Consider the following 25,022-nt stretch of genomic DNA (forward strand, 5'->3'; position numbering starts at 1 on the left):
TAGGTAGCTGTTAGGCCCATGATCTTTCAAACAAATGAAAGCTAACCGTTTTTGGCAAATCTTCCCCCAATCTCTTTCTCTCTCCCAACACACACACTCTATCTATATAACGATCGTTACGTGAACGCATAGGCAATGCGACAATCAATCGAAGGCATGCAGCAAAGCTACGACGCAACCGCCGCCCAATCCTATGCTCTGGATCCACATTCAGTGGTAACCACTTCATCGACTGTCTCGTTGCTTATGAAGCCAACGGCAGTAGGTCTAACCTATGCTGAAGTGTTATCAGGACATGCGAGTCCGGTAAGCAGTAATGAAACGGCGACGATCCCCCGACAAGAAATTCAAGAAACTCCCGACACGACCACGACCCAGACAACAATAACGACCAGCCAAAACCAGCAAGAACAACAACAACAACTACAACAACAGTCACATTCACAAACAAACCTTAGCCAGCGGAATACAATCACAACAACGACAACAACAACAACCACACGAACTAAATTTACCTCAAACGTACGTACGCATGAGGAAGAGGAAACGAGCTCGGAACCGATAACCACTGTGCTCTACCAGCGCAAACAGCGTGTTACACCACCCAGCAGCGGCAACAATACTACCTCCGATTATGAAGAGACAACTATCAGCAACTCGCAAGTGGATACGTCTAGCAGCACATCAACAGTAGATCAACAAGTTCCTAGCATTAGCACTAATCCGAATAGTCAGTTTATCGAAATGGAGCGCAGTCAGCAGCGTATGAATACGGGTAAGAAATTGCAGCCGCCGCGTCCTGAACGTCGTGCACGTTCACCGCGGCGCAGACGCGAACCACAAAGCGCTGCTGTACAGGTGGATAGCACACAAACGCATCAGCAACAGCAACATCCTCAACAACAACAGCAATACCAACATCTGTATCTGCCTCAAGAGGATCGCGCGCGTTCGCGTAGCCCCATTTGGGTGCCGGGTTCGACATCGTATGCAGAAGTATTGCGTGGTATGGAACTAGAACGTCTAAAGGCCGAGGAGTTGGCTAGGCAAACGGCCCAGCCGCATACCGATCTGACCATACAGGATGTCGTAGACGCCAGTGGTGCAGCGGGAAATATTTTTGTGCCACATAACAAACCAGAACAGCATCAACAGCAAATGGAGCAGTTCATAGGTGAGCCCAGTTCAGACTTGGGCTACGCTCAGCCGCAGGTGGAGCAGAAGCAGATATCCAATTATGAAGTGCCCATGACTGCGGAGGAAATAGCCGCCACCTATTTGCAACCAGATCTACAGCTGTATCAGACCATGTATGAGAACGTGGCCGACAGCGGTCAGTGGAGCTATGTGGCTGGCTCAAGCGGCGAGCCACAGCAGCAGGCAGTGCCACAAAACTACTATGATCAAATGATGCAGATGCAATATCCCATACAATACCAGCCTGTGGCAGGGCCGCCGACGACGCAGTACCAGCTGCTGACGGGCTATTATCAGCCCGTTGCGCAAGCCGAGAGCTATCCAACGGTATATACGACGGAGCCCTCGCAAATCTATTACGCCCAACAGCCGCAGGTGTACACACAGGAGTATGCCCAGCAACAGCAGCAGCAGCAGCAAACAGAAATTAGTACGGAGGTACCCGTCTATCAGCCGGACATTGTGAATCAATCTTATCTGCTTGAGCCTTACCGTACGGAAGTGAATCAGGCAACAACATCCACAACAGGTAATAGCGTACGCGACGTACTGACAACTCTCGCATCGATGGTGCAACAGATCGGCGAGCCGCTAACAACGAGCACACAGCTAATTCAGTCGACGGTTGTCACGCCACAAGTCGCTCAGGAAGAGGTGCCAGCACCACAGCCGGTATTCATTGAGGAGCATGTGCAGATGCTGCGACCAGTCGAGCCGCAAGAGTTCGAAATGGATGAACCACGTCCCGACATAACTTTTGGTCAGTTCGATGTCGATGCAATTGAGACAATACCAATTGAGGTGCCTCAGCCTCAACCTCAACCACAACCCCAACCACAACAGAACATAACCAAAACGACATTTGTGGAGCAAACAATTACCTCGCAACAGATACAGCCAACTGTGATAGCACAAAATAAGGATACTGATATTGTTGTCGTTCGTCCTCAAGTGCAGCAGCCCAGCAAGAATGTATATCAGCAACAAGATCCCAGTACTGGCAGCACCTATGCCGAAGTGCTATTTGGCCAACAGCATAGATCAGCGCATCCAGTTTTCCAGCCATCCAGTCAACAGCAACAAATTCCAGTACGTGTTGCGGCACCCATATCGCAAATTCGCAATGCTGAGCACACTACAACAACGACAACAATAACCACAAAGTACACAACGTCGAGCACTGCGACTTCAAAGGGCCACCAAGGCAGGTGGGCAGAGAAGTCCGATGACAATGCTGAAGGAAGGACGGCGAGGCCCAAACGGCAACGACATGAGCAACAACCTGAGCCATTGCCCATTAAAGTCAGCAACAGGAAAGAGCCAAAAGCAAGCAAGAAGCACAAGTCTCCAGAGACAAATGGCGCTTCGCACAGTCATATTGAGAGCGCGCCAAAGGTAGTTTTTGTCGAAGAGGTACCTAAGCCTGAACCGAAACCGAGAAAGTCTAAGAAGAGCAAACATCCAGCAGAAGAGTCTTCGGATAAAAAGATTGTGGAGCCACCTCAGGAAGAAAAACAAACTGTAGAATCGACAGTTATCACTAAGAAAACTGCAAAACAGACAAGAGATAGCAGCCGCGAGGACAAAAAGAAGCCAACGATTGTTGTCGAAACAACAAAGGTTACATCAAAAACAGTAGAGCCAATCGTTAAGGTTACCAAGCAGGAAACAATGGTCGTCGAACAACCAACAATAGAAGCGGTCATTGCTCCATCAAGGAAAGATAAAAAGAAGGCTAAAGCTGAAAAGGTAGAGGCTGTAACTGTTACGAAGAAACAAGTTGAGCCTATTAAGGAGGCCAACAAACCAATTGAGTCCACTGCATCATCTAAATCGAGTGAGAAGAAAACAACTGTGGTGGAAACTTTGATCTCTGCGGTGTCCACGAAACAAGCTGAGCCGATTCAAGAAATTGTAAAGGCAGCTGAAAATATTGTTGTAGTGGCTCCCACAATTGTGCCAACATCCAAGAGCAATAAAAATAACACAACATCGATTGAGGAAACAACAGCCACTAAGACTGCTGAAAAACAAGTTGGGTCTGTTGAAGAAACTATAAAGCCAGCGGAAAATATAGTTGAAGTGGTACCCAGTTCTGGTTCAACATCGCCTGTTTCTACTCCAAATAAAAAGGATAGGAAGAAAAAGACAACTGTTGTGGTAACTACAACTACTACAACTGCTGAAAAACAAGATCCAATCCCAACTAAAACTGAAACATCAGAGAAAATCGTTGAACCTATTGCTGAAGTCATTGAATCTGTTAAAGCTGTACCTGCTGCTGAACCAATTCCTGCTGTTGAAGCAGCTATAAAAACGACAGAATCAATCGCTGTAGTGGAACCGACTAGCACAGTTTCTGCACCACCTAGAGTTCAGCAAAAGAAATCGAAAACTGTGGAAACAACAACGGTAACAAAGAGCATCGTGGAGCCTATTGTGGAGGTCATTAAGCAACCGGAAATAGCACCAGTTGTGGAAATTACAAATATCAAAGTTCAACCCGTAATCGAAGCCACCGCAGAAAAGATCATTGAAAAATTGATTGACCCTGAACCGGAACCTGTTCAAGTGAAAAAGAATGAAACGGAAACACCAAAAAGTGTTGAGCCAGTTGAGCCTACAACGGTATCTAGTTTCGATACGAACGAAACATTACTGGAAAGCGAACCCGTGGTAACAACTTCGACGAACACGATTTCCACAGAAAGTGGCACGACTACAATTACCACCAGGACCATAACAAAGCACATTACCAAGCGCATCGTGAAGCGTATTATAGATGGTAGAGAGGAAATTGTAGAAGAAGATGTCATTGATGACCTGCCCGAAGAAAATATATCTGTGGAGCAATTCGATTTGCCTTCAGTTGAAACGACAAACTCTGTACCCGGCAGTATAATCGTTCCTGGACTAAGCTCAACTCAGGATACAACTGTTGTTCAAGGCGGTTCAATTACAAAAACGACAATAACTAAGACAAAGCGTATACTCAAGCGCATCACTGCCGATGGCGAAGAAATCGTCGAAGAAGTATATGAGGATGAACCCGAGGTGGAGCGTGACATAACATTGTTACCGACTACAGTGATAACTTCTAGGAATGATACAGCTCAGGAACAGCCCATAGGATCTCAAGAAGCCATAATCGATGCAGCGCAACTTGCTGTCGACGAAATTGTTGACAAGGTTGAGCAAGTAGTTGAGCCCGAGCCTCAAAAGCCACCGCGTAAAGACAAAAAGGAACAGGATACTGTCATCGTCGCAGAAACCATCAAAATTGCGGAAGTCGAACCTGAACAGAAACCACAAAAGCCAAGCAGAAAGGACAAGAAGAAGCAAAAGAAATCTGAAAGCGAGGAAGTCAAACCAAAGGCAGAGACTCCCATTTTACAAAACGTTGGCGAAATAACCGAGCCACAATCACAACTAGAAACCACAGAGCCCCTGAATACAACAAGTGCAATTACAACCGACGAGAAACAAATTCAGTCATCGGATGGATCTGCAATCAGCGATGATGGCAGTCTAATCAAAACCACAGTCATTCGTACAACAAAGATAGTGAAAAAGATAAACCAACAAGAGAACCAGGAGATGTCCACATCAATTCATTCGGATGCAACTTCATTGGATTCCTACGAATTCGCCGAAGAAGCTGCTGAAGAGCCCAAAATTGAGAAATCTGAAATGAGCAGCCGTGAGATCAGCGACGAGGGTGTAGTTAAGACAACCAAAACGACAACTATTCGTACTATTAAAAGTGCTAAAGCTGAACCAGAAAAGGAACTTGTACCAGAAGCAATAAGCGAAGAGGAAAGTTTACCTGAAGCTCAGTCAACAGGTGTAACTGAAGATGGTTCGGTTTTGAAAAAAACAATCGTGCGTACTACAAAAATAATAAAGAAAATTACTCAGGACTCGGATACTATTAGCGATCACAGCAGTACTTCAGAACCTGCTTTGGAAACAGTTGAAACCATAATTCAGGATGCTCCAATAGTTGCTGAATCTGTAATAACCGAATCGAATAGTGAGGGTATTACCAAAACTATAACCACGCGAACCACAAAGGCCGTTCTTGAGAGCACAGATGAACCAGCAGTTGTCGAGCCGAAACAAATTGAAGAGCTGCTATTGCCAACGCCGCCAAGTACAGAGGTGCCGGAAAGTAGAAATATAAAATCTACTACGCTGGATTTCATAGCCTCTGAAAAACAGTCAGCCGAGCCTGTACCCGAAAAGAAGACGCGCAAATCAAAGAACCAGAAAAAGAATAACGAAGTTGCGAATAAGCCAGCGGCGGATATCCAGGTTGCTACTCAGGAACTTGTTGCTCCAGTTGAAGAAGAACCCAAACAAACTGCTGATATTACTCGTGAAACCGTTGCTGAGCCCTACGATGCTAATATTAACAATGATGTGGTAAAAACAACAATTACCAGAACTACAAAAATTGTTAAGAAAGTTTCTCAAAACGTGGATAAACAGAGTGCTAGCGAAATTCAGGAGAGTCAAACGCCTGAAGAGCCAACTCCAGTTGCTGTTGAGCCAATGAATGATGAGGCTGGTGGTGTAACAAAGACAACAACCGTGCGTACGACGAAAATTGTAAAGAAATTAAACGAAGATGGAGAAACAACAACAGAGAGCAGCACAATAAGCGAACCAATCACTGTGCGAGAAGCCTCTCCAACAATATCGGAATTACCAAGTGAAGCCTCAACCACATCTAGTCAAATTGATGGGGCTATTATCAAGACAACGACAATTCGTACAATGCGTATAACTAAGCGCATAACAAATGACGGACGCATAGTTTTGACCGAGAGTGACACACCTAGCGATGTTATAGTTACATCTAGTATTGAAATGCCCGATCATAGATCCACTAGTCCCATTGTAACGTCAAGGCTGGAAACAGCTCCAGTTGTCACATCTAGCACTGAAAGTAAATTACCTAATGTTGGTGTCAATATTGAGTTGGGCATTAGGGATTCGGCAGGCAAATCTGGTGTAAAGGTTGTAGGTATCGAGACAACTGAGCTACCGACTGTCAACACAGAATATACTTCGACGAACGGGGCTGTGAATGAGTCAACGCGCATTGCCACTACTACAACGACAACTACCAAAAATACCATACTTACAACAACCCGTCAACGTAGCTTCGAAACCGAAGATGGCACAAATGTTCTTTTCGTTGGAGAAGGCATTGACGGAGCCTACCCACCAGGCACTGTACAGAAAATTTCTCTCATTACTCATGAAGAGAAACTGAAGACTCCTATCGTGAAAATGCATCTAGATTTTCCAGAGGTTAGTCTTCGCGTGACTGAGACTGTTACTGAAAATCGAGAGTCCCTACAGAAAACCGCCGATAGTAGCGAAACTTCTATAGTTGAGTTCACAGAAGCGAAGCCAGAAGTAGTCGGAACTGTTGATGTGACAATTACAGATTCACTGAAACAGCAAAAGGATGAGGAAATTCCAAAGATAGATTCAATAGAACAGGTTGATAAGCCAAAGGTTGTAGAAAAGAATAATGAGCCCCCGTCTGATTTAACTCCTGAGGAGCAGAAATTATTCGAAGATATTCAAAAGAAACTATCCAAGAAAGATAAGAAAAAGCGACCAGCAATCCCTGAAGAGTTCATTAAGCAAGAAACAATTCAGGTGCTTGTTGAGGAAAGTAAAGGTAATGAGACCGTTAAATCACCGATTGTAGATGACAAACTGTCTCTCACCCCGATTCCTCCAGCCGACAATGTTCTAGTAGACTTAGTGCAGAATCTTTCTCAAGATATATCATTGATTTCAATTGCAAAGACCATTGAGCATGCCAAGGCTGATATACTTTATCGTGAAAGAATGCAAGCAACGCCAGAAATTCCTTTAGATATTCAAGTAGAAACGCAAGTTGATATTCCATGTGAAATCCAGTTACTCCCCGAACCTACTAATATTGCTAATCAAGTTGTTCCTGCCAAGCCAAGCGCATTAACTGCTGAAGCATTTGTGGTTAACACGGTAAGCACTTTAAATAACACTAATATTCCAACTATTTGCCCAGCTGATAAAATTTATGAAATTCCAAAATACAATTTATCTCAATTCAATATTGCTGAGAGCAATTATCACATAATCAACTCTAAGCCCATATCTGTAGAAACTTCTTTACCTTTGGTATCTGATCAGCAGCAAATTATTGCTGAAGAAACTTTACCTGTTGTAAGTAAGGTAAGCTCTGTTGTAACAGAAACCCTTGTTTCTGCCTCCCCTGAACAACCCACACAAATTCCCACTGAAAAAGATAATATATATGAAATTCCCAAATACGATATGTCGTCATTTAAAACTGCTGAAAGGTATTATCACATAATCAATTATAAGCAATCTTCGGAAATATCTTCGACCCCAACCGAGGAACAACAACAAGCTATCACGGAACAATCAATTACAAAACGCTCTGATGATTCTCCTAGTACGACTCCTCTAGTTGAAATCAATACCGAGACAGGTTCAACAAGCATAACTAGCCCTGAAGAGAATGTTTCCACAACAATAAATAAAGTCTTTGAAGTTCCAAAATATGATATCCGTTTATATAATACTGCTGAGGGAAAATACAACATAATCAAATCTACTTCTGACGAAACAACAATAGAGCAGAAACACTCTGTTGAAAAAAGCGAAACGATTTCTAAGACGCCGCTGATCGAACCAAAACCAATTACTCAAATTAGCTTAGTTGAACAATTATCACCAATCGTTACAAAAACTGTGGACGAAGAGATCAACAATGAAAAGGCTTCCGTTTTCAATTACGAAGTTCCCAAATACAATACCATTGAACAATATCGTGCTGAAAATCTTCATGCAATAATACTTCACAAATCTAAAGCACCACAAGAAGTTGACATAAAGCTGCTGGAATCTAAAACTGAAACTACTGATACTATTGTGAAAGATGTAATCAAATCTGTGCAACAGAAACCAGAAGATCCCAAGAATGAAGAAGTCATAATGCAAGAAATTCCAGTTGAGAAATCAACTCGTATTGAACCTATTGAAACGTTGCTCCCAGAAGACACTGGCACAACAACTACTACTACTGTCACTGAAACTGTTCTCGAATCTTCTCTCTTAGAAGAACCGATAGCAAAGGAAATTCCAGTTGATAATGCACCCGTTGCTGAATCAGTTACATCAACTACATCAACTGTAATTAAGCCAGAAGAGATTGTTGAATCTTCAGTTTCTGAAAATACGAAGACAACAGTGACAGTCACATTAACAACCACTGTAACTGAAACTGTAAGCGAATCTACTCTCCCAAAAGAAACGAAAACGGTTGAAGTTGAAATTAAATCTGAAGAGCCCAAGAAACCAGCATATGCTGGCCTACCTGTTGATGAAACGAGTAGCACTTGGATGGATGTTCTCGATGAGCCAATGACGTTCTCTGATGATGAAGAGGAGCCAACGAAGGAAATTCCTGTTGAGAAAACTCCAGTTGCTGAGCCAATTACTACAACAACTACGACGGCAGTCATTGAGCCCGAGAAGATCGTTGAATCTTCGGTTTCTGAAGACACAAAGACAACAGTCACAGTCACATCAACAACCACTGTAACTGAAACTGTTAGCGAATCTACTCTGCCAGAAGAACCGAAGGCGGTGGAAGCTGAAAAGAAACCGGAAGAGCCCAAGAAACCAGCATATGCTGGCCTACCTGTAGATGAAACGAGTAGCACTTGGATGGATGTTCTCGATGAGCCAATGACGTTCTCTGATGATGAAGAGGAGCCAACGAAAGACGTTCCTGTTGAAAACACACCAATTGCTGAACCAGTTATAATATCATCTACGACGACAGTCATTGAGCCCGAGAAGATTGAATCTTCAGTTTCTGAAGATACAAAGACAACAGTGACAGTCACATCAACAACCACTGTAACTGAAACTGTTAGCGCATCTACTCTGCCAGAAGAACCGAAGGCGGTGGAAGCTGAAAACAAACCGGAAGAGCCCAAGAAACCAGCATATGCTGGCCTACCTGTTGATGAAACGAGTAGCACTTGGATGGATGTTCTCGATGAGCCAATGACTTTCTCTGATGATGAAGAGGAGCCAACGAAGGAAGTTCCTATTGAGAAAACACCAGTTGCTGAGCCAATTACTACAACAACTACGACGACAGTCATTGAGCCCGAGAAGATCGTTGAATCTTCGGTTTCTGAAGACACAAAGACAACAGTCACAGTCACATCAACAACCACTGTAACTGAAAAAGTTAGCGAATCTACTCTGCCAGAAGAACCGAAGGCGGTGGAAGCTGAAAACAAACCGGAAGAGCCCAAGAAACCAGCATATGCTGGCCTACCTGTAGATGAAACGAGTAGCACTTGGATGGATGTTCTCGATGAGCCAATGACTTTCTCTGATGATGAAGAGGAGCCAACGAAAGAAGTTCCTATTAAGAAAACTCCAGTTGTTGAGCCAATTATTACAACAACTACGACGACAGTCATTGAGCCCGAGAAAATCGTTGAATCTTCGGTTTCTGAAGACACAAAGACAACAGTGACAGTCACATCAACAACCACTGTAACTGAAACTGTTAGTGAATCTGCTCTCCCAAAACAAACGAAAACCGTTGAAGTTGAAAAGAAATCTGAAATCCCTACTAAGAAGAAAGAAAATAAAGAGAAACTAACAAGTAAACGTTCCGGTACTGAGTCCATTTCAGCTTTAATTACAACGACCGTCTCTGAGCCTGAGAAGGTTGTGGAATCTTCAATTTCGGAGGACACAAACTCCACAAAGCCTCTAGCTGAAACTATTAGCGTAATTCAAGAACATGATAGTGATTCTGAAAATAGCCCTGCTTATTCTAACTTAACACTTGAGGGTCCTATTGACACTTGGTCTAGTGTGCTGGAGGAATCCTCACCAAACTCGGGAAGCGCAGTTTTCATATCAACTTTGTCCGCCGATGCTCCAGAATTTACTCCTTCATATCTCAGGCACACATATGCCGATCAGACGCACACATTCCTTGCAAATGAACGAGTTTATAATGAGTTCATTCCACGAAGTAGGTTAGATCAACAAATACCACTTCCAAAGAAACCAAAGAAAGTAAAGCCGTCAAAGAAGGCAAGGAAACCTGTAGAGGATTCACCACAGAAAGTTCCCATTGATACTCCAGTATCTTCCACATTTGTTTTGGATTCAGATATAGCAACAGAGCCGAGTGTCTGGGAAAACAATAGAGACGGAAAATCCTATGCTGACGTTCTGTTTAGTGCAGCGGAGAGCTCCAAATTACAAAGTTCCGAAAAGCCTGTAACAGTTCAGGAACCGAAATTGGCTGAGCCTTTGCTGAGGACAGATAAGCCAAAGGAGCAAAAGAAGAAAGCCAAACAAGAAAAACAAAAGCCAGTGGAAGAAATTCAAGAAAACTTAAGTACAGATTCATCAAAGCCTGTCACCACCAGCTCTAAAGAACCTTCATCTGATGAGCGCGAAGCTGTGAAACCATCTGAGTTGACTTGGTCTGCCCTGGTGCAGAGGCCTGGGGAATGGACAGACACTACAGTCGTCAAAAATAAAGTGTTAAAGTCAGAGACTATAGTAGATGGCAAAAAACTCAAAAAGGAAGAAAAATCTGAACGAAAGACTACTAAAACTAAAAAATCAAAGAAGTCTAAGAAACCAGTTCAAGAACAAGTTTCAACCACTTCTGAGGATGAAAAGCAAGACACTGAAGCCCCAGTACTCACAACACATGCTAAGAAAATTTTAGAAGCAGAGTCTGTATCGAAAACTGTTGAAGTTGCGGAGCCCGAACAAACGAAAGAACCCGAATCGAGCAGCTTTTCATGGGCTTCGCTTGTAAAAAGACCCGGGGAATGGGTCGATACAACTGTGACGCATATTAAGAGTGCGATAACACCTTCAACGGAAAAAGTAGAAGCAGATCAACAGGAGCGGGATAAAACACGAAAGGTTCGCCCACATAAGAAGGAACGAATTATATCTAAAAAGGAAGAAGCTCCTAAGAAAGAGAAAATCATTTCCGAGCCAGTAGTCAAAGAAGTAATTGCGACCGAAACTGATTCAGAAAAACAAATGACTGATGAAAAGCCTATAACAAGTACTTCTGATGCATTTTCTTGGGCTGCTTTGCTTAAGAAACCAGGAGAATTTGTAGATGATATAGCATCCCGCAAAAAACCAACTGCCGTTCCAAAGGAGGAGCATAAGCCTGAACCTAGAACACGGAAAGAAAGAAATTCTAAGAAGGGAGTCAAAACTGACACAGAAGGCAAGAAACCGATCGATAAAAAGTCTATAAAGCTACAACCCAATGTATCATCTACATCTGATAGTGATGTTATTGATACCTCATTACCTTCAATTCCTGATGACGGAATAACAACGTGGGCTAAGATTGCCAGCCAAATTGACAAAATGACCGATTTGCCACCTAAGGAAAAGATGGATGTAAAACAAAAAACCACAGAGTTTGTAAAACATGTGAAGATAGATCGTAATGAGAAGAAAAAGCCAAGGGAAAGAATTCCTACTCAAGATTCACATACTAGCTCTTGGGCGTCAGTAACAAATCGGCAAACCATTGACTTCATAGAAACAGAAAAAGCGAAAAAGCCAGAAAAAGTAGCTGTGCAGTCTCAGCTGGTATCTGAAATGGACATCGACAGGGATCATCATAAAACAACCCATAAGTCATGGGCTGAAATGATTGACGATGGTTCGGAAGATATTGTAATTGAGCACAAATCTTGGAGAGAATTGGTCGAGGATGAGGTGGAAATACCTCTACTCCCAGAAAATGGTGATGAAGCAAATATAAATAAGATCATCCATACTATACAAGAAATGAAATCTGAAGCTTCGGGTTCAGACGACAGTGAGTCCACGAAAGAGACGGAAATAAAATCAATCAGTCAAGCGGCTGAAGTTGCTGAGCCCATTGCAACGTCAATTACAACAACGACAGTAAACGAGCCCGAAAATGTTGTTGAAGACTCTACGACAACAGTAAAAATCACATCAACAACCATTGTAACTGAAACTGTTAGCGAATCTACTCTGCCAAAAGAACCGAATGCGGTGGAAGCTGAAATTAAACCTGAAGAACCCAAGAAACCAGCATATGCTGGCCTACCTGTAGATGAAACGAGTAGCACTTGGATGGATGTTCTCGATGAGCCAATGACTTTCGCTGATGATGAAGAGGAGCCAACGAAAGAAGTTCCTATTGAGAAAACACCAGTTGTTGAGCCAATTACTACAACAACTACGACGACAGTCATTGAGCCCGAGAAGATCGTTGAATCTTCGGTTTCTGAAGATACAAAGACAACAGTGACAGTCACATCAACAACCATTGTAACTGAAACTGTCAGCGAATCATCTCTCACAGAAGAACCGAAGGCGGTGGAAGCTGAAAAGAAACTGGAAGAGCCCAAGAAACCAGCATATGCTGGCCTACCTGTTGATGAAACTAGTAGCACTTGGATGGATGTTCTCGATGAGCCAATGACTTTCTCTGATGATGAAGAGGAGCCAACGAAAGAAGTTCCTATTGAGAAAACTCCAGTTGTTGAGCCAATTATTACAACAACTACGACGACAGTCATTGAGCCCGAGAAGATCGTTGAATCTTCGGTTTCTGAAGATACAACAACATTGACAGTCACATCAACAACCACTGTAACTGAAACTGTTAGCGAATCTACTCTGCCAGAAGAACCGAAGGCGGTGGAAGCTGAAAAGAAACCGGAAGAGCCCAAGAAACCAGCATATGCTGGCCTACCTGTAGATGAAACGAGTAGCACTTGGATGGATGTTCTCGATGAGCCAATGACTTTCTCTGATGATGAAGAGGAGCCAACAAAAGAAGTTCCTATTGAGAAAGCACCAGTTGCTGAGCCAATTACTACAAAAACTACGACGACAGTCATTGAGCCTGAGAAGATCGTTGAATCTTCGGTTTCTGAAGATACAAAGACAACAGTGACAGTCACATCAACAACCATTGTAACTGAAACTGTCAGCGAATCATCTCTCACAGAAGAACCGAAGGCGGTGGAAGCTGAAAAGAAACCGGACGAGCCCAAGAAACCAGCATATGCTGGCCTACCTGTTGATGAAACTAGTAGCACTTGGATGGATGTTCTCGATGAGCCAATGACGTTCTCTGATGATGAAGAGGAGCCAACGAAAGAAGTTCCTGTTGAAAACGCACCAATTGCTGAACCAGTTATAATATCATCAACAACGACAGTCATTGAGCCAACGAAAGAAGTTCCTATTGAGAAAACACCAGTTGTTGAGCCAATTACTACAACAACTACGACGACAGTCATTGAGCCTGAGAAGATCGTTGAATCTTCGGTTTCTGAAGACACAAAGACAACAGTGACAGTCACATCAACAACCATTGTAACTGAAACTGTAAGCGAATCATCTCTCACAGAAGAACCGAAGGCGGTGGAAGCTGAAATTAAACCGGAAGAGCCCAAGAAACCAGCATATGCTGGCCTACCTGTTGATGAAACTAGTAGCACTTGGATGGATGTTCTCGATGAGCCAATGACGTTCTCTGATGATGAAGAGGAGCCAACGAAAGACGTTCCTGTTGAAAACGCACCAATTGCTGAACCAGTTATAATATCATCTACAACGACAGTCATTGAGCCCGAGAAGATTGAATCTTCAGTTTCTGAAGATACGAAGACAACAGTGACAGTCACATCAACAACAACTGTAACTGACAATGTTAGCGAATCTACTCTGCCAGAAGAACCGAAGGCGGTGGAAACTGAAATTAAACCGGAAGAGCCCAAGAAACCAGCATATGCTGGCCTACCTGTAGATGAAACGAGTAGCACTTGGATGGATGTTCTCGATGAGCCAATGACTTTCTCTGATGATGAAGAGGAGCCAACAAAAGAAGTTCCTATTGAGAAAGCACCAGTTGCTGAGCCAATGACTACAACAACTACGACGACATTCATTGAGCCCGAGAAGATCGTTGAGTCTTTAGTTTCTGAAGATACGAAGACAACAGTGACAGTCACATCAACAACTTCGGTAACTGAAACTGTCAGCGGGTCTATTCTCCCAGAAGAATTAGTGACGGTGGTATCGGAAGAACTGCCAATAGTTCAAGATACACCACAGGAACAAACTAATATACAATCGCAACAGATAGCAGATTTGCCGTTGTCCTCAATCGTTTCGAAAACAGTAACAACTACTAGTCATGACACTCAAATCGCTCCTGAACCAATTTCATCTACTCCAGATGTGGAAGTAATCGTTTGCAAAAATGATGACAATCCCAAAAAGCAAAAGACCAAGAAAGAGAAGAAGGTGAAGATTCAATCAGAGCAGGATGTTGAAAAATCGGTTTCTGAAGATCAAATGGAAGTAATCACACCGAAACTAGTTGAGAACGTCATAGGTCCGAAAGTTCCCAATCAGTCATGGTCATCAATTGTTTCGCAAACTGTTGAGGATTCACAAGCTATAACTGAACCTGTTAGAACTGAATCAGCTCCAACCCCCCACTATGTTCAAGACTTTATTCAGAAAGAGCAAAGCTTCTCAACAATTGTAAGCGACAAGCCAAATAAACAAAAGTCCAAAAAGGAGAAAAACTCACCCCATGAACAAGTGGAGAGGCCGAAGGTGTCAGAATCAATCGAAATTATTGAAAATACACCGTCTCAAACTCAGTCGTGGTCCACAATTGTTTCCCAAACAGTAACAACAACACACCAGACTGACAAACCCCTGGAATCAACTGCATCAATTCCAGATGTGGAAGCTATCGTTTTCAAAGAAGATAGTATCGCAGCTCCTGTTGATAATAAACCCAAGAAGCAAAAGTCGAAGAAAGAAAAGAAGGTTAAGAGTCATCCAGAGCAGGTTGTCGAAAAAGCCGTTGTTGTAGAAGAACCAAAGGAAGTAATTACTCCGAATACAGTTAAAAATATTGTAAACGCAGTAGTTCCAACTCAGTCATGGTCATCCATTGTTTCCCAAACAATTAATGATTCACCAACAATAATTGAAACTAATAAAACTGAAGTAACAGAACCAGCTCAAACAGCTCTTCACACGCAAGACTTCATTCACAAAGAGCAGATCTTCTCCAACACAGTAAACGAAAAACCTAAAAAGCAAAAGCCCAAGAAAGAGAAAATAATTCAACAAGCAGGAAAAGAGACAGAGCAACTTATTGTTGAAACTATAATTGCCGAAGGACATCAGGAAGAAACTAAGCCGGAATTAATTGAATCTGTGGTAGATATACCCTCTCAAAAAACGTCATGGTCTACAATTGTTACTCAGACAACAACAGATGCAGCTCATCAGAGTCAATTAACTCCCGAATCAGCTTCATCTACTCCGGTTGTGGAAGCTATCGTTTGCAAAGAAGAGAAAATTGCAGTTCCTGTTGATGATAAACCTAAAAAACAGAAGTCCAAGAAAGAAAAGAAAGTTAAGAGTCATCCAGAGCCAGTTGTTAAAAATCCAATTCTTGTTGATGAACGTGAAGCAGCTAGTCAACCGAAATCAGCAGAGACCAGTGTGGTTCCCGAAATTCTAACGCAGTCGTGGTCATCAATTGTTTCACAGGCCGTTGCAGATTCTCCAGCAATACCCGAAACTGTTAAAACTGAAATCATTACTCAAACAGTTCCAGTTACTCAGAACATACAGGACTTCATTCACAATGAACAAAACTTTTCAACCATAGTAAACGAGAAACCAAAGAAACAAAAGGCCAAAAAAGAAAAGAAATCACCTCAACCTGAAGAAGAAAGTAGGCCTATAGTTGTCGAACAAGAGGACAATTCAAAGGATCAGGATACTATCACAACTATTGAGAGTACATCGGCCCCAACTCAGTCGTGGTCTACAATTGTGTCACAAACAATAACGACAACAACTTATCAGACAGACATTGCACCTGAACCTGTTTCAGCTGTACCTGCTATAGAAATTGCTGTTGATAAGCCAAAGCCGCAAAAAACAAAGAAGGACAAGAAACAGCCACAGTTAGAGAGTCAGCCAGAGCCCATTGTGGAGAAATCAGTAGTTGTTGATGACACTGAAGAAGTCGATACAGTATCAGCAAACATTGTATTTACCGAAGTTCCCAGTCAGTCCTGGTCATCGATTGTCTCCCAAACTGTTGATGATTCTCCAGAATCAACTGAGCCTATTAAAAGTGAAACAATATCTGAGGCAGATTCATCAATGCACCACGTACAAGATTTTATTCAAAATGAACAGAACTTTTCATCCAGTGTAAATGACAAACTTAAGAAACAAAAGTCCAAAAAGGAAAAGAAATCATCTTTGCATGACCATGAGACTAAACCTATCGTTCAGGAGCAATTGGAGAAACCGAAGATTTCTGAATCAGTTGAAACTATTGACGATACTCCGTCCCAAACTCAGTCGTGGTCCACAATTGTTTCCCAAACATTAACAACTACAACTCATGAGACTCAAATAACTGCTGACACAGTTTCATCTACTCCAGATGTTGAAGCTATTGTTTACAAAGAGGATATCGCAGCTCCTGTTGATGAAAAGCCCAAGAAGCAAAAGTCTAAGAAGGAAAAGAAAACAAAGAGCCAGGCAGAGCCAATTGTTGAGAAGTCGATTGTTGTTGAATCAGAAGAGAAAATCAATTCAAAATCCTCAGAAGACATCGAAATTCCAACACAGTCTTGGTCATCAATTGTGTCGCAAGCTGTAGAGGATTCTCCAATAGTTTTTGAGACAGTTCAAACAGTAATTTCGCCAGATCACGTTCCTTCTACTGATCAAATACAGGACTTCATCCATACTGAACAAGCGACTCTTCAGACTGAAATATCGGCCGAGCCAGTTTCATCTACTTCAAATGTGGAAGCTATCATTTCTAAAGAAGAGAAAATCGCAGTACTTGTTGACGATAAGAAACACAAATCCAAAAAAGAAAAGAAGGTTAAGAGTCAACCAGAGCCTGTGGCGGAAAACCTGATTCTTGTTGAGCCGGAAGAAGTAATTCAACCGAAACCTGCAGAATATATTGAAAGCCACGAAGTTCCCAGTCAGTCATGGTCAGCCATTGTATCACAAGCTGTTCAAGATTCCCCAGCTATAAGTGAAACTATTAAAACTGAAATAATAAATGAACCAGCTCAAGCCACCCAAGACTTTATTAATAAAGAACAGAACTTCTCTACAAATGTAAACGACAAGCCAAAGAAACAAAAGTCCAAAAAGGAAAAGAAATCATCTCTACATGACCATGAGACTAAACCTGTCGTTGTGGAGCAACCGAAGGTTTCTGAATCAGTTGAAACTACTGACGATACTCCGTTCCAAACTCAGTCGTGGTCCACAATTGTTTCACAAACAGTAACAACTACAACTCATCAGACTGAAATAACTCCCGATCCAATTCCATCTACTCCAGCTATGGAAGCTATCGCAGCTCCTGTTGATGATAAGCCTAAGAAGCAAAAGTCTAAGAAAGAAAAGAAGGTTAAGAGTCATCCAGAGCAGGTTGTAGAAAACGCAGTTGTACAAGAACCCAAGGAAATAATTGCACCGAAACTAGTAGATACTGAACCTACCACCCAATCGTGGTCGTCTATTGTATCTCAAGCAGTTGAGGATTCTCCGATCATTGAAACGGTTCGAACTGAAATAATATCTGAGCCAGTTGCACCTACACAAAACATACAAGACTTCATTATCAACGAACAAAACTTCTCAACTGTTGTATATGTGGAACCTAAAGTCGAATATGATACTGAACCATCTGTTGTAGAACCCATTATCGTCGAAGAACAGGAGAAACAAATTAATACGGATACAACCGAATCTGTGGTGGATACACCACCTCAACCTCAGTCATGGTCCTCAATTGTTTCACAAACCACAACAACGGAAACTCGTCATACTGAGGTATTGCCAGAAATCGTATCTGCGTCATCTAAGGCTAAAGAACCTGTTCATAAAGAAGACAAACTGCCAGAAAAAGATAAGTCCAAAAAGCAAAAATCCAAAAAGGAGAAAAATCCTGAACGCGTTTCTGAGCCTCTTCCCGCTAAAATTGAAGAAAAGAAAACGGAAACATGTGAAACTCATGTTATAACAGAAATCGTTTCGAATACCCTGTCATGGTCATCTATCGTTTCACAACAAGCCGTTCCTGCTGAACTTGAAGTGGCTGTAAAACCAAAAACAAACAAAGATTCACCCAACTCAGCACTAACGTCAATTACGGCTGAAAATGTGACAGACATTATCGAGGAACTGCCAGTGCAAGGAAAGGATAACGTATCGACCATTGTTGATAAAACACCAGCTAAATCTCAGACATGGTCATCAATGGTATCGGAAGCAATTGATGAGCCATCCCATAACATTGAGGAGTTTATCCGCCACGAGCAAAGTGTTACGATTGCTGAAGACAAACCGAAAACAAAGAAGCAAAAGTCTAAAAAGGAAAAGTTGCAAGAAAAGGTAGATCATGAACCCATACCTACTTACGAACAAAATGTTGTCGTTGAGGAATCTAAGAGCGAAACAGAGCCAAAACCATTGCCAGTAGAGCAACCCAGTTCCCTAGATTTCAAGATTGAACTGCCAAAGCCAAAGCCATCCGTCTGGTCCTTATCCGAGACTTACGCCGAAGTCGTTAAAAAGTCGGGATATGCCGACAATACGCAAATTCGCTATCAAGACATTGAATCGGACAGCCAAAGCAGCATTGAACCTACAGAAAATGTTCGAGCCAAATCCGAACGACTTGAGAGTTCCTCTAATATATTAGTGGAGGAATTCCCTGATCCCGTCATTCCGGCGTCTGATGACAGATTCGACGAAGTGGCCGAATACTCTGAAAAGCCATCTTTGTCTTGGAAGGAAATAATGGATGAAGAAGTCGATTTGGAAATTCCGGCATGGACATCTTCCGAAGCACCACTTAAGGAAGCCACTGTAGAGCCCGTAATAGAAAGGCCTTCCCGCACAATTGACCGGCCAATAATAAAAGTCACTGAAATTGAAAAAGTCACTGCACCAACCTTGCCGCAGGATGACCAAGGTTTCCTTGAAATAGTTTCAAAGAAAAGGAATCGTTCTCGATCGCGTTCACAGCAATCACAAAATTCTAATGTGGGTGACAAGCCACAAAAGAAAAAATCAAAGAAACCAAAGGAAAGGCCAATTATGCCCACAAAAACTTTTGTTGAACCATCACCTGTAATAGAGCCTTCTACAAACAAGAGTACTGCACGTGTTTCATTAGAAGAAGACAATAGCCAATCGACTCCAGCACCCATCCCGATTACATCAGGAATGTCATGGGCGGCAATCGCTGCTCATAATGTTCCAGAGCCTCCACAACAAATACGACTTGTTCCAGTTGAATCAAAACCAACAACGCTTGAGAATGTAGAAAAAGAGGCTATTAAGGACATCTCAGTCAATATACCGCTTAAATTGGAAACGGAACCAAAAACTAAGAAACCAAAGCAGAAATCGAAGAAAAAATCTGCTACAGATATTGTTGACTTTATAAATGCTGAAAAGGAAACTTCACAACAAATTAAACTACCAGAGCATACTACTACCTCTGAGAGCATAATTAGTTTGGAAAAGAATATTGACAGTCAAGTTCCAAATGAAATTGTTGTGAAAGATGTTCAGCCTATTGAGGATCAACCGGTTGTTGAGCAGACACCATTGGCTCCATTCAAAACAATTGAAGAAATCAGCACCATAGTAACTTTAACAGAAGAGAAGCCATCATTGACACCAGAACAAACAGATGCCCCTGCAAGTACCCAAATATCAGTTGTTTCAGTAGAGCCCACTGTAGAGCAAACACCATTGGCTCCATTCACAACAACTGAAGAAACATCCATAGTAACTATAACAGAAGAAAAGCCATCCTTAACATCAAAACAATCAGAAGTGCCTCAAATTGAGGAATCCTCTATTGTTTCAGTAAACGTGGTAGAACCCATTGTTGAGCAGACACCATTAACTCCAGCTACAACTACTGAAGAAACCAGCAACATAAATATCCTAGCAGATGAGAAACCATTCTTAACAACAAAACAAACAGAAACTCACCAAATCGAGGAAATTTCTGTTGTTTCAGTAGACACCGTAGAGCCAACAACCGAAACAACTAAATTAGCTCCATTTAATATCATTGAAGAGCCTGTTGAAACAGTGACTTTAGTTGAAAAAACTATTGAAGTTATTTCGGATAATATTGAACAAAAAGAAACTCCTCAATATGTAGAAATACCTGTTTCTGCTGTCGATATTGTAGAGCCTTCCGAACAGACACCACTAGCTCCATTCAAAACTATTGAAAAATCAGAACTTTCTTCAATACCAACTGAAGCTATTTCGGAGAATGTCGAAATAGTGAAGCCAACGGAAACTCCAAGTGCTGTTGAGAAAACTACCCAACAGACTCCAACATCCGATGAAGATGCTTTTATATGCGAAACATCTTACTGGTCTGCCACATTGAAGCCCGGTCAAAAACCAGTGACAACGAGTGAGGAAGTCGTGACATCAATTGAAACCGAAACTAATGATAAATCGCCAATTACTGTTGAAATACCGGTAGACAATACAATTCAAGAAGTGCCTGTGCAATCTCCAACAGATCAACCAACAACATGGTCTGCGATAGTTCAAACGGAAACAAAGGTATTCCCGTCTCCAGTTATCAAGGAAGAACCTGTAGCTGCGCCCGCCTGGTCCACTGTTGTAATTAGCAAGACAACAGATTTCCAAGATCCCAAGCAACAGCAAGATCTTGAGAATCTTGAAACAACAACTACAACAATGAAAACTACCTATGTAACAACAACAGTGACAACACACAAAGATATTGAAACTACTGAGGAAAAGCCAACATCATATGTATCAACTGTTGTAACAACGCATTCTGCTGACCTGGCAATTGAGCCAGACTCTAAGGAACCATGCACAAAAGCAATTGAAACAAATGTGCCAAGTAGTTTGGATACACTTAGAGAAAATCTAATTCTTGAAGCACAGCAACTATATCCCAAATATAACGTGGTGGAAACTCAGTATGAAATTTTCAAACAGAATAAGCCCAAAGAAATTTCGCCCGAGACTATTACAGAATCGCCGCAGGATGAGACATTTATGAATGATTATGTGATAATTGAACCCGAAGCATTACCCCAAATTAATTCTGAAATTCTTGCATTCAATTTAAGCCTTGACAAAGAAAATCTCTTGCGTCCCCTTCCCAATGATTCCATTGCTCTGTTGCCTCTTTTGAGCATAGAAAAGTCCTTTGATCCTAAAGTAGAAGTTGAGGAAAAGTTGCTTGTGGAACAGCCACAAACTAAAGTTGAGGAAGTAGTTTCTGTAGAAGAGCTAACACAACCCGCAACTGAAGTAGTAACTAAAGTTGATACAGTAACAATAGTCGAACCCAAACCTGAAATTGAAAAAGTAATACTCATTGACAACTCATTGGAGTCGATTGCGACACCTACATCAATAGCTGAGAAACCAAGTGAACTAATTTGGCATCTGAGTCAGGATAGTTTCTTGAACTATAGGCAAATGGCAGATGATGCGTACGGACTACTAATGACGATTACTAAAGACTCGACCAAGACGGATTTAGAAAAAACTCAGGAAACCCAGGACGATAAGCATAAGACTGACATCATTACTGAAACTGTAGTGAAAACGACCACGGTTACAGAATCAAGCAAATTGATAACTGATAACGCTGTAGATAAGACTGAACCAGAAGCATCGTCAATCGTAAGCATTCCTAAGGTAGAAGTGCCAGCAACAGCACCTGTTGGCGGCATTGATGAGTTACGTCTAAATCTTTACCTTGATGACTGGCGAAAACCCAGCATTGATGTGGATTTATACGAGACAAGCGTCGAGGCACCAAAACGTGCGGATGTTGCGGACATTGATACAAAACTAGACAAAGACAAGAAACCCGATGATGTTATCAACCAACCAGACAAAAAGAACGACGACGACAACAACGATAGTGACGACGATGACGACGACGATGATGATGATGGGGAAAAACTGACTGTGCCTGAAATTCGTAAGCCACATGACGATGACGACAAACCGAACGACCGCGATCCTGGTAGTGGTAGCAGTGGCAATGCAACACCCACACCCGAGCACGAAGCAGCTCAGTACGGACAAAATCGCAGCTGCTCATCGGAGTATATGTCAACCGATTTGCCAGGCGGCGTAGGCCACTGGCGGGACCAAAGTACTTATTTGGCTTTAGAAGCCGAACCTCAGGGTAAAATAGAATTGGCACCAACAGTAGAGTCAGAGGATGTTGTTCTAACCGAAACTAAAACCATTGAGCTGGTGCCTTCTGTGCCAGCTGAATCGAACACTCTCACAACAACAGCAACACACGAAACAAGTCCCCCCACCCCATCCATTGATACAAACTCAGCTAACGTTGCAAACGCACTAATCCAATTGGCGAGCGCCACAACTCAGACGCTAAACGCTGCTGCCAATGCGGCAGCAACAGCAACTAAAGCTAAAACTCTGGCAGCGACGAGCGTCATTTTGCCAGTTGCAGCAGCCGTTGTTAATAAGCTAACAACAACAATAACAACGCCAACACCAACACCAACGGCAACACCAACATCGACAACACCAGTGGAGACAACAATCCAGCCCGAGCAGTTGCCTCAACCGCAAGCACTCGCAGCACCAGCTGCTGTTGAGGTGTCATCAACAGTTGATGCTGAAATGGCAACAACAACAACCACAACAAGCGAAGAGCCCAATGAACCGTCAGTGGAAGCAGCAGCTCCTGTTGAGAACACAAATATCGTTAAGCGAACTGTAGTAACAACTACAACGGTGACGACAACAACAACCAGTGAAACGACAGAAGGAGCAGCAGCAGCAGCAGCAGCACCAACCAAACCAACGCCAGACAGCAGCAATACAATGACAACTACAACCACAACAACAACAACAACATCGAGCAACAATTTGCTTGAGCCCCAACAGCAACGCCAGAAGGTGAAAATCACATTGAGCGCTCAGTTATTCATGATTCTAATATTTGCAGCTTTTTTGTGTGGTTTTGGTATTTGTTTATGGCTTTTATACGGCAACCGCTCTAATTGTTGTTGTTGTTGCGGCACTGCCTGTAACAATAGCTGCCAATTGCTGCCACCAGCAACAGGGACACAACCTGGCAATGGCCCACAGTAAGGTCGACCATGAGCTTGCTGTCCCTAGCTATGTTGGAATTTGGCAGCATGGCAAGCGCCCAAACAATAACAAATAACAATAACAAATAATAATAATAATAATAAAAGAGAATACACATTCAAATATCTATCTTATCTATCTACCTTTTTATACTAACGTAACTCAATTTATTGAAAAAAAAAAAAAGAAAAATTAACTTACGATTTGCATTTTGTTTTATTAAGTTTTTATTTTGTTTATTTTTGTATTTCTGTATTGTACGTGTTGTTTTGCTGAACTAAAATCATCCTAATATTAAAACTATCTATAAGTTTGAACGTACATTTAAGATTGATATACACGACTCCTTCTATCTACCTAGATTAGTTGTTTGATTGATGCATTACCAAATGTTCCTTACTAATTGATCTTAACTTGTTGTAAAATCTAGCTACTACTAATATCTTTAGTAGTAAAATTTCAGAGTCAAACTCAACATAATAAAATAAATATTAACCAACCTGCACGTTTTAATATATGTATACGTATTGAAATCTATTTTAAATACATTTTTTGCACAGTTTTATTTTCGTATAGGCACACACACTCTCGCACACACTCGCACTCGCACACACACAAACACACACGGGCACGCAATTGCACAGATTTGCACTTGCACACAGTGCTGCTCAAAAGTGTGCACACCCCATGCACAGGTTTTCTAGCAGAATATGCCCATTGCTATGTATCACACGATTGTTAACTTATGAGTTCATTGCCTTCACTTCTGCCGCCCTGCAGCCCTCGCCAAATGTTAAGCGATTTTCCTTTTTCTTTTCCTTTTCCTTTTCCTTTTGTTCTTGCGGCATTTTCGCTATAAATAAATTAGAGATCCATGCAATGCAGCCCGTATTACTTACTCAAAAATATCTCAGACAGCGCGAATGTGTGTTTCGCATTTGATTCTTTTAGTTTAGATCGCGAGCTCAATGCGAAATGAGCACAATTTTCACGAAATATCAAATTCATCAATTCTCAAGAAATTGTGTTTAAAGAGCTGCCAAAATAGAAAAAATATGACATTCGTGAGTGCAAGTGCAAGATTATATTGAAGAACAGTAAAAATATGTGTGGAATACCTTAAAGTTACAGAGCAACGAGACAAGAATAGCAGTATGAAATTGATTTTTTTTTTTTTACATTTAATTTTTATTTACCCTGTACCCATAAAAGGGTTTAAATAGTGTACCAAAGGTCTGAATATATGTATATGAAGTACCCTGGAAATAAAGTATGTATCTATATTTAAATAATTTTATAATCAGTCCGTTTTATTTATTTATTATTTCGTATAATCATGAAATTCAGATAGACAAATATTCAATTATTCATATTGAATTATTCATATTAAAAATATATTTTAGTATATGAATACAAACTATTTCTATGAATATATGAATTTTTAGCTGAATCCGTGGTATAAAAATAATCAATTAATTATG

General features: G+C 41.7%; 2 protein-coding genes across 30 annotated transcripts in view; both read left to right on the forward strand.

Moving 5' to 3' along the window:
- Nucleotides 1–25,022, forward strand: part of Msp300 (Muscle-specific protein 300 kDa) — a 121,567-nt gene that overhangs the window by 75,949 nt on the left and 20,596 nt on the right. For 12 of the 29 annotated variants that reach the window (XM_089258428.1, XM_089258429.1, XM_089258427.1 and 9 more), the window contains 2 exons: nt 133–4,079; nt 18,375–23,346. The exons of 12 other annotated variants lie outside the window; for them this stretch is intronic. In XM_089258428.1, the coding sequence (XP_089114554.1) occupies nt 133–4,079; nt 18,375–23,346 (8,919 nt within the window). Of the gene's footprint in view, nt 1–132; nt 7,228–18,374; nt 23,347–25,022 lie in introns of all 29 variants that reach the window. 5 more of the 29 variants (XM_089258430.1, XM_089258432.1, XM_089258449.1 and 2 more) reach the window with 2 other exon arrangements.
- On the forward strand, nt 7,234–14,551 carry LOC149091805 (uncharacterized). Its single transcript, XM_089257003.1, has 3 exons — nt 7,234–9,662; nt 12,516–14,325; nt 14,540–14,551. The coding sequence occupies exons 1-3, from the start codon at nt 7,540–7,542 to the stop codon at nt 14,549–14,551; spliced, it is 3,945 nt and encodes a 1,314-aa protein (XP_089113129.1). The 5' UTR covers nt 7,234–7,539.

The sequence above is a fragment of the Drosophila navojoa genome, chromosome 3 (assembly GCF_054131105.1).
Source record: "Drosophila navojoa isolate 15081-1374.11 chromosome 3, UAZ_NAV_1.0, whole genome shotgun sequence".
NCBI lineage: Eukaryota > Metazoa > Arthropoda > Insecta > Diptera > Drosophilidae > Drosophila > Drosophila navojoa.